The 10,595-nt window shown below is 42.8% G+C and overlaps 1 protein-coding gene across 1 annotated transcript; it reads right to left on the bottom strand.

Moving 5' to 3' along the window:
* Window positions 1-393: 393 nt before the first annotated feature.
* Window positions 394-8,820, bottom strand: LOC147109937 (putative G protein-coupled receptor 139). The gene is made up of 2 exons (XM_086002433.1): window positions 8,751-8,820; window positions 394-1,834 (listed from the first exon to the last, which is right to left on the bottom strand). The coding sequence occupies exons 1-2, from the start codon at window positions 8,818-8,820 to the stop codon at window positions 933-935; spliced, it is 972 nt and encodes a 323-aa protein (XP_085858559.1). The 3' UTR covers window positions 394-932.
* Between the last annotated feature and the right edge of the window lie 1,775 nt (window positions 8,821-10,595).

Genomic DNA, 10,595 nt, shown 5'->3' with positions numbered 1-10,595 from the left:
TTAAAACACCGAACTTTGTTGTTAACTGATGACAGCCTTGTGTGGTGCTGAGTCTCACGTCGGGCAGGAAGGGCCTAAGCTTCATTAAAGACCTGTGGTGGTGAATTTGGCACTGGGCCACCCAGCAGAGGAAGTGCCCCACGTTCCATCCCCGATCTGTGCTAATTTCGCTGCTCTCAACCGGGGTGGTACTGAGCACCAAAAAGAGCTGGGAGGCTCCCGATTCCATCCGCAGCCTGGGCTGTTCGCTCATCTCACCTGGTGTGGTGTTGAGTCTAAAACAGACCATGAAGGTCCTATGTTCCATTCCCAGCCTGTGCTGTTCTCTGATGGTAACCTTTGTAGTACTGAGCTCCACCAAGTTCAGAAAGCACCCAGGTGCAAGCCGACGAGGAAAATGTTGGAATAGTCAGTTAAGATGTTGTTACTGAAAACAAATACCTTGCGAACAAACAACACGGCGTTGCGACATTTGCAGAAAGGTAAGCTGGGATATGACTTGAAAGATAGATTATGGTGACTAACCTCGTATGCTGACCAAATCGCAGTAATCAGAAAGAGGTGGCATAAACTCGGAATAAGGGGTCTGCCATTTAGCAATGAGATAAGGAGACATTTCTTTACTCAGAGAGTTGTGAGTCTTTGGAATTCTCTACGCCAGAAGGCTGTGGATGCTCACACTTTGAACATATTCAGGACTGAGTTTGATAGATTTTTGCACTCTCAGGGAACTGAGGGAAATAAGGAATGGGCAGGAACCTTCACTTGTGGTCAATGTTCAGCCATGAACTTATTGCATGCTGGATCAGGCTCGATGGGCCGTATGGCCTATGCCTGCTCCTGTTTTTACATTTCTGATGCTCCTGCCCCGACTTCTTAACTTCTTATATTCCAAGTTGAATTTTATTGCAGAAAATCTAAAGTTTAACTACTTAGATAAAACACTTAACAATCTGATTCACCGGATAATTCACCATTTTCTTTAACTCCTCTCTGAATTTACTCTGGGTCACTGCATAAATAAAGGTATTTGTGCAGCAGCTCAAAAGCAGGAGCATATATCCGGCTTCCTGAAGTGTATAAATAGGGTCATTGGCACCTGTATAAGAATAGGTCTTATTAATTCGGTAATATAAGTAATGGACCGTGTACGTCAGCCATAACAGTATAAAATTGCCTGATATACTGAAGAGTAAAATGATGGACTTTTTCCGGTTCGCCATCTCAGGATCAGGGTTACTTTCAGTGCTGGCGTTGCCGCGCAATGCGCGGCGGACTCTGCTGGCCACTAATATATACCTCACGGTCAGAGCATTGAGTAACAAAATAAGGAAAAATGGCAGAAAAGGAGTCATGGTGGAGCTGAAATAAGAAAATGCTTGCCATAGGGTTGAAGTATAGAAGCTTGATCTCATCTGGCAAAACCATGGCAAATTGTTAATTATATACATAGGTTCATATACAAAGTGCCAGGGGATGTTTATTATAAAGCTCACAGTGATCACCGTGCCTACAATCGCCGCTGCCGTTCTCTTGGTGCAATATTTGGTTTTGAGTTTCTGGCAACAAATAGCTATAAAGCGGTCAAAAGTGAACGCGACAGTTAACCAGACAGAACAGTCCGTGGTTGTATTAAAGAGGGCGGATTTGGTCCGACATACTGGAGTGAGCAACAGGTAATTTCCGGGAAAGTAAATGTCGATGATCCGATTGAGTATGACCGTAAAGATGACAACCAACAGATCCGCCGCTGCCATGGCTACCAGATAGCAAGAGATGCATTTGGAGAGACCACACTTTCCCCGGGACAGGATCACAATTGCCACGATGTTAACTGTAGGGGAAGGAAAACAAATTACTGGCAGAATTTAATGAGCAGACACAGTAAGTGTGCACATCAGAAATTGTGGTAAGTCTTGACATTGAGTGATATAGCAAGCACCCACTTTTGCTCTTAGGAAATAAGTTTTCCTTCTCTCCACATTAAATTCAATACAATTAAAAATCGGGAATGATGACAACCAGATTGCAGACTCACTATCACACGCCTTGCACTATTGTACAAACCTTGGCCCAGAAATTCGGGTCGGGGGCTTCCCGCGGGTGCAAGCCCCCGACGTGCACTTACCTTGCGCGTCGGCCGTTGAGATGTGGGCCCGCATGGGATTCTAATCCTGGGTCTGCTCCAACTGCCGCGCGCAGTTCTTGCGTATCCCAGGGGCGCAGTTAGTTTGAAGCGTCCCCTGGGATCACGTGGGCCATGGAGAGCCAATGGTAGCAGGGAATGCTTCATTCATAAGTTTGACAGGAAGAGCAGTCAAATACGATAAGCCCCAAAACATCACTAAAACCTCAAATAAATTTAAAGAAAAACATCACATTTTTAAAATAACCTATAAATTACATGAAATAACTATTTTAAACAATAGTTTAAATATTTGAAAAAAATAATTACATTTTCTAACGGGGTAAAAATAAACTTACCTTTCTTTGAAGAATTTAAAAATAAGAAACCTGTGGAAAAATGTTTTTAATTTTAATTAATTCACCACTTACCTTGTTAAAAGCAGGCCTTATGCCTGCTTTTTAAAAGTGTAACTGCTGGAGACTTACCCTCCCAGAGAAAGCTAGAAAAAAAACATACATTCAATGCGCACGCGCTGCCTCTCCGGTGCATGCATTCCACCTCTGAACCCCTTTTTTCAGGGGAATGGAAGTGCCGGTTTCCCGCGCATGCAAAGTGCATGCAAGGAACTGGCACTTTTGGTGGGCCTACGCTTGAGTACCCAGCGCATACTCATGCGTTGGGACCCGAATTTCTGGGCGATTATCTACACCTTTCATACTGCAACACGCCTGGAAACAAATTGACTAGCAAACGCTGGTTTCAAATTTTAACATTGCAAATATAAATGGCCTGGTTAAATGTACATGATTTTTGCAAATCCTAAGAAGAAGCAAGGCTTATTCTGAAATGATAAACGGTTGTTTGAAATGGACTAGAAATAATTTTTGAAATAAATATGTAAATCAGTAGTACATTCTGAGTTGAATAGCATAACGTTAGTTAGAATAAATAATGTTCATATAAGTAACAACATCAATATCAACAAATCACATTTATATAGCGCATCTAACGAAGTAAAGTGTGCCAAAGTCTTAACAAGATCAATGACAAAACACAGAAACATAGAAACATAGAAGATAGGAGCAGGACGAGGCCATTCGGCCCCTCGAGCCTGCTCCACCATTCAATGAGATCATGGCTGATCATCCAAATTCAGTACCTTGTTCCTGCCTTCTCTCCATATCCATTGATCCCTTTAGCCTTAAGAAATATATCTAGCTCCTTCTTGAACACATTCAGTGAATTGGCTCTACTGCCTCATTTGGTAGAGAATTCCACAGGTTCACCACTCTCTGGGTGAAAAAATTCCTCCTCATCTCTGTCCTAAATGGCTTACCCCTTATCTTTAGACTGTGACGCCTGGTTCTGGACTCCCCGAACATCGGGAACATCCTCCCTGCATCTACTCTGTCCAGTCCTTATAGAATTTTATAAGTTTCAATGAGATCCCCACTCATTCATCTAAACTCCAGCGAGTGCAAGCCCAATCGACTCAATCTCACCTCATACGTCATTCTTGCCATCCCAGGTATCAGTCTAGTGAATCTTCGCTGCACTTCTTCCATGGCAAGTACATCCTTCCTCAGATAAGGCGACCAAAACTGCACACAATACTCAAGGTGTGGTCTCACCAAGGCCCTGTACAACTGCAGCAAGACATCATTGTTCCTGTACTCAAACCCTCTCGCTACGAAGGCCAACATACCATTTGCCTTCGTAACTACCATTGATGTCAGTGAGCCACAAAGGAAGATATCAGGCCAGGTGTTCTATAGCTTGGACAAACCGATAGGCATGAAAGAGCATCTTAAAGGAGGAGAGAGAGGTGTAGGTACGGACAGGTTTAGGGAGGGAATTCCGGAGCTTAGTGCCTTGGCAGCTGAACGCAAAGGCACCAATGGTGAAGCGGTTAAAATCGGGACTGCTCAAGAGGCCAGAATTGGAAAAGCGCAGAGTTCTTGAAGGGTTGTAGGGCTGGAGGTGCTTACAGAGATGGGAAGGGGCGAAGCCAGGGATGGCTTTGGAAACAAGTATGAGCCTTTTAAAATTGAGATGTTGGCGGACTGGGAGGCCATGAAGGCCAGCAAGCACAGGGGTGATGAGTGAACGAGACTTGGAGCGACTTATGATCGGGCGGCAGAGGATTGGTTAAGCTCAAGTTAATAATAGTCGAGTGTGGAAGATCAGAAGCCTACCAAGAGAAGACAAAAATAATCTAGTGTCGAGGTAAGAAAGGCCTGGATGAGGGTTTCAGCAGCAGATGAGCTGAGGCAGGGTCGGAGTCGGCAAAGTATATGAAATCAGTTAATTGAATTAAATGCAAAATACAACACAACATAAAGCGAGTTTCAGATTAACAACAAAGCTGGGGATTAATGAATCCGGAATTGCCCAATAAAAGCAGGAAACTTCATGAATGAAAAACATGCGAAACGTAGTGTCGACATTGGTGGATAGGCAAAACTGATGAAATTGTGAACGGAGTTTATGCTGGGCCGAATACAATGGCTTATGCATCCAAAGTTTTAGTTAGGGCACATTGCGACTCACCCAGGACTGGATGTCTGACAGACCGTCTGGCAACAGAGTCGCCCCACATTTATGGCTTCCGAAATGCTATACAGGCATCAGATAAAGCAGGAAGAACGTGGGGCGAGGAAAGCGCCGCTAACGGAACAACTCTGCCATCCAGACCCGAGGGCAATTGGCACATCAGTGATTATTACAAGCGGCAATCCCAGTGCTTTTGGACTTGGCACCAGCAGAAATGGTTTGGGGAAACTCGCAGAACAGGGGCTAGGAAAGACAATGGCCCAGAAATTCGGCTCTCCATGGGCGAGTACGCACGGGGTACTCACCCGTAGGTCGAATGGAAGTGCGGGTTTCCTGCATGTACTGCACATGCGCGGGAAACCGGCACTTCCGATCCTCTGAACGAAGGGGTTCAGAGGTCGAACGCACACGCAGGGGAGGCTGCGCGTGCGCTTGGAAGTTAGTTTTTTTTTGCAGGTTTTCACGCGAGGTTAAGCCTGCAGGATTTACACATTTAGAAAGCAGGAATAAGGCCTGCTTTTACACGGTAAGTGGTCAATTAATTAAAATTAAAACATTTTTTCCACAGGTTTATTCTTTTTAAATACGTTAAAGCAAGGTAAGTTTATTTTTAGCCCCTTTCTTTATAAAATTATTTTTTTCAAAATTTAAATTATTATCTAGTGATTTAATGTAATTTGTAGTTTATTGAAAAAGTGTGATTTAAAAAAAACATTTATTTGAAGGTTTAATGCTATTTTGAAGACCGTAATATTCATAAGTTTAGACAGGTCTTCCTGTCAATCTTACGAATGGGCTTTTCCCTCCTGCGATTGGCTGCCTATGGCTCACGTGATCGCAGGGGACGCATCGCACTAACTACGCCCCTGGGACACGCAAGCACAGCTGGGCCAGGCCCCGGAGTGGAATTCCACGGGGCCATACAGCTCAACGGCCGGCGCGCAAGGTAAGTGCAGGTCGGGGGCTTGCACCCGCGGGAAGCCCCCGACCCGAATTTCTGGGCCATTAATTCCTGAGCGGGGTTAGTGAAATTTGCCAAGAGTAGTCGATGTGAAATAACAATGGCGTGATTTGAGGCAATGGCGGGTTGCAAAAAAAATTAACACGCAATGGAAAGGTCGATCACGGTGGCCTGAGACTTCGCTGGAGTTTAAATAAGTAATTTAATCAATCGAGCATGTCACTTAATGTAGAGCGACTGTGTTGGCAGACGTTTGGTCAGACATCCGTTTCCTGGGTGAGTCGCAATTTGCCCTAAATAAACATTTGGATGCCTGAGGCCATTTTCTTTGGCCCGGGCACAAACTCCGTTCTCCAAACACTGACTCCATTCCTACCCCCTAGCCACAGACTCAGGCTGAACCTGACTTAATGCAAACTCGGTGGTCTCTTTGAACGTGAGTTGAGCTTCTGGCATCACAGCCTCTCCATTAATAAGATCCATCGCTTTCCACCTCCGTAATGTCGCCCATCTCCGCCACTGTCCCAGCCCATCTGCTGCCGAAAACCTCATCAATGCTTTTGTTACCTCCATTCTGAACGGTGTCAATGCTTTACTGGCTGGGATCCCATCTTGCACTCTCCATAAACTTACGTTCATCTGAATATCTGCTGCCTATATCCTAATTCGCATCAAGTTAATAGTAATATAGAAACATAGGAGGTAGGAGCAGGAGAAGGCCATTCGGCCCCTCGAGCCCGCTCTGCCATTCAATACGATCATGGCTGTTCATCCAAATTCAGTACCCTGTCCCCGCTTTATCCCCATATCCCTTGATCCCTTTAGCCTTAAATAATATATCCAACTCGTTCTTGAACATATTTAATGAATTGGCTTCTACTGCCTTCTGTGGTAGAGAATTCCAAAGGCTCCCCACTCTCTGGGTGAAGAGATTCCTCCTCACCTCTGTCCTAAATGACCTACCCCTTATCCTTAGACTGTGACCCCTGGTTCTGGACGCCCCGGCCATCGGGAACATCCTTCCTGTATCTAGTCTGTCCAGTCCTGTTAGAATTTTATAAGTTTCAATGAGATCCCCTCTCATTCTTCTAAACTCCAGCGAGTAAATGCCCAGTCGACTCAATCTCTCCTCATACGTCATTCCTGCCATCCCAGGTATCAGCCTAGTGAATCTTCGCTGCACTCCCTCCATGGCAAGAAAATCCTTCCTCAGATAATGCGACCAAAACTGCACACAATAGCTTTCACCCATCACACCTGACCTACACTGGCTGCCGGTCCACCAATGCCACTATTTTGAATTCTAATCTTCGTGCTCAGATCCCTCCATGGCCTCTCCCCTCCCTATCGCTGCAATCTACTCCAGCCCTACAAGCTGTTGGGAACATAGCCCTCTTCCCAATCTCCATCATCCCATCATTGGCAGCGGTGCCTTTCAGCCATTTAGACACTCGGCTCTGGAATGCTCTCTCTAAACCTCTCCACCTCTCTCCGAAATGTTAAGACCGTCGTTAAAAAATGCCTCTTTGGCCAAGCTTTTTGCTACCTCTCCTAATGTCTCCTTCTTTTGCTTTTTATCATTTTTGTCTGTATTCATGAAGCGGTAAGGTTGTTTTGCTCGTTAATGTTGCTACCTAATTGTTGTTCTGAACTATGTCATATATTAATCTCAACTTAATTTGATCATTATTTTGGTGTCAGATGGAAGAACGAACGTTATGAAAAAATCTGTTAATGCTTCCCTACCATAAAAGATAAAGGAATTTAACACCCACGTTTTAAGTTTTCGTGATGTATTATGTTACCTACCGATGTTATATTGACTTACATTGGCTTACAACGATAATTACATGTTTATATTTTCAATTCAGGTGGTATTCATTTCATTGTTAAGCGAAATAATGTATTTAGCTACTTGTTAAAATTGCACTTCAAAAATACCAGTGAAAATATCAGCCAAGTTAATAATCCGAATATTACTTGTTTAATTATTTATATTATTAATTAAAGCCAATGGCTGGCCAACTTATCAGTCAAATCGGCATTAGAAATGTTCATGAAAATGTAAACAGTACTTTACATTTTGATTTAAAAACCTTTTTTTTTGTCAGAAACATCCGTAAAAACAACTGGTTTTAATTAATGCTCTGTTGCATACTCAAATTCTAATAACACAAATTTGCTCATTCTCGTATTACAAACATTGTTATTTGGTGGAGGATGTCGTGCGACAGATTTTAAACTTTATAGGCACTCAGCTTCAACCTTCCCTTTAGAATTGAGAATTGATGTGAAGATTCGATACGTTGCTGTATGTCCTCAAGAGAGTTTACATTGTAATAAGCTTAATGTTCCTGTGATGATTTAATGGGTTCGAGGGCAAGTAAAATATCTTATGTTAGACTGAGCTACACAGACAATGAAATCTAGAAGTCGACACCTTCTGATCTGCCCGCTGAACTCAGAGATTGTGAAGCAGGAAAGCCAACCAGACTCAGAAATGCCGCTGGAGGAAGTAACAATCAATGTTCTTCCTTATGACCATCACGATTGGGACATAGTAGTGAGGACAGGATCTAGCCGATGAAAAAAAATAACCTCGATGGTCAAAAGGCTGTTAAATCTCCCTATCAGGGCGCACAATCAGAATGGGGCAGTGCTACGAAGGCTAACAGATCCTGCGGGACCTGAAAGCAGAGCAGGAGGATATAAATGAAAACAATTGTTTCTTATCAAACTGCAATTCCTACATTTGGACACTGGATGGCGATCAACACCCAAAGGAAGTTGAAGTGAAAGGCAGCGCCTATTAAACCACATTTATAATCAGAAGAACTGTTCATTCTGGTTACGAGATAGCAATTCGGTTGAATAAGAATGTCTGAGAAATGCCGTCTATGTTGGAGATGAAATATCTATAATTTCAATTAAATATTATATTAACTGCATAATATGAATTAAGGATAGCTTACTCATTGAGCGGTTACAGCAGAATATGTGACTACTTAACAAAAACATCCACCGAGACAGATTCAGTTACCAGTTACGCAGCAAGAGCAATGAGACAGTTTAACCCAGGTTTGCACAGCTGGTAAGGTTACGACTTACCTGGGATACCAACGGCGGCGAGAACTGGATAGTAAATTGCATACACCGGGCCAGTTACTTGCTCATGCATCTTCTATCAGAAGAGATTAGGTCTCAACTGCCTCAACCCATTGTTTGTGGTAGAGTCAATATATAGTTCACGGAAACCTCCAGTGAGACAATTAGCTCACATCATTTCTGATGTTAGTTCCGCTCGTTTTCACAAACAAACTGCGCGAGTTGTTTTCATTCTAAAATGTTTAATACAATTGAAATTTGTTGAAGTTTTTTTTCAAATCTGCATAAAAGAAATGTCAAGAACTTTAAAAGATGGGGATTTGACCTGGAACAGCCTAGTGGTCTGCCTGACATGATAGGCTATTGTGGGATCTTGCTGTGCTTATTTTCAAAACCAATCCAATGTATTCCAATCCAATACAAGACTTTTGGCAAATGACAAGGCATTATATATATATATATATACTATATTATATTTTCTTTTATTCAGAATCAGAAATAAGTGGGATTTTTTACTCGGGTTTTCTGGGCAACACCCCAAAGTTTAATTGTTATTTTCGTCACATTCCTTCCTAAAATGACAATTGAAAGTTGATACAAGTAACGTCTCAGTGTGGATCCACACCTTAGATTCGATCTCTGGTTTGTGCTGTGTAAGCTGAGCTGTACCTAGAGCCATGGTGGGGGCTGATGAAACTGCTTGGCAGCCCGCAAGCTGAAAAGACTGAAAATCACCTCGGGTTATGCTTCCAAATCATTGATCCCGACAAGGGAAATGTGTATGTGCTCTTATGATCAATAGGGGAAGGAACCGAATGACAGCGCCATGCTTTGGCTATACCTTCCTCAAGGCAACGCCTGAACTCTTCCGTAAACAAATCCAGAAATGATGCTATCTATCTTTTATCAGCTTAATATGCCCTTGCAATTTCATATGTTCTGTAGTTTGTCGGAAATTAACCCGCTATCGCTTGCATGAAAGAGTATTATCACTCAGAGTAATTTCCAAGGTATCGATTCCATGAACTAAATGTGACATCTGTCTTCAGCCAATTCTATGAATTGTTCACGCTTATCACACTGCTCCCTGTGCACGTGACTTATCTGCTTTAACTGTGTGGAGTAGTTTCCTGTGGGGAGGGGTGCAGTGCAGGTTCCTCAGAATTATACTGTGTCAAAAATGGGTTAAATAAAGAGGACAGGTTGCACAGACCAGACATGCTTTACCTTGAGTATAGACGATTGAGGGGTGATCTAATTAAGGTGTTTAAGATGCTTAAAGCGGTTGATTGGGTAGATAGAAATAAACTATTTCCTCTGCTGTGGAATACCAGAGTAAGGGGGCATAAGCTTAAAATTAGAGCTAGGTTGGGATGATGTCACGAAAAACTGAATGAAACAAAGAGCAGTGAAAATGTGAATCTCTCCCCAGAAATTGTTGAGACGATGTCAATCCAAACTTTCAAAACTGAGATTGGTAGATTTTAGTTGGGCATGGATAATAAGGGTTATGGAAGCAAGGCGGCTAAATTCAGTTAAGATACAGATGAGCCATAATCTAACTGGACTGGCTCGGATTGCTGATTGACTGACGTTTATAGCTAATTGTTGACTTAAAAGGGAATCCTGTTTGTTCACTTGAGTAGTACCGAATTCAGTTAGTTGGTTGTGATCATTTTAGTATTTATCTTCAGCATAAAAATAAATTTACAAGCGGAGTATGGGCACAGTTGGATCACGCGTACCAGGGCATGTGGTACTTGAACAAAGCAAAACACTGATATTTATGCGCTATTTTCTTATCAAACTGGAGATGGCATACTTAATATGCTAGTGTTTGGCTACTGC

The sequence above is a fragment of the Somniosus microcephalus genome, chromosome 12 (assembly GCF_052327205.1).
Source record: "Somniosus microcephalus isolate GS21.2 chromosome 12, FLI_Smic_1.0, whole genome shotgun sequence".
Classification (NCBI taxonomy): domain Eukaryota; kingdom Metazoa; phylum Chordata; class Chondrichthyes; order Squaliformes; family Somniosidae; genus Somniosus; species Somniosus microcephalus.
Note: the sequence above shows the minus strand (reverse complement) of the source record. Positions and strands in the feature narration are given on the sequence as shown.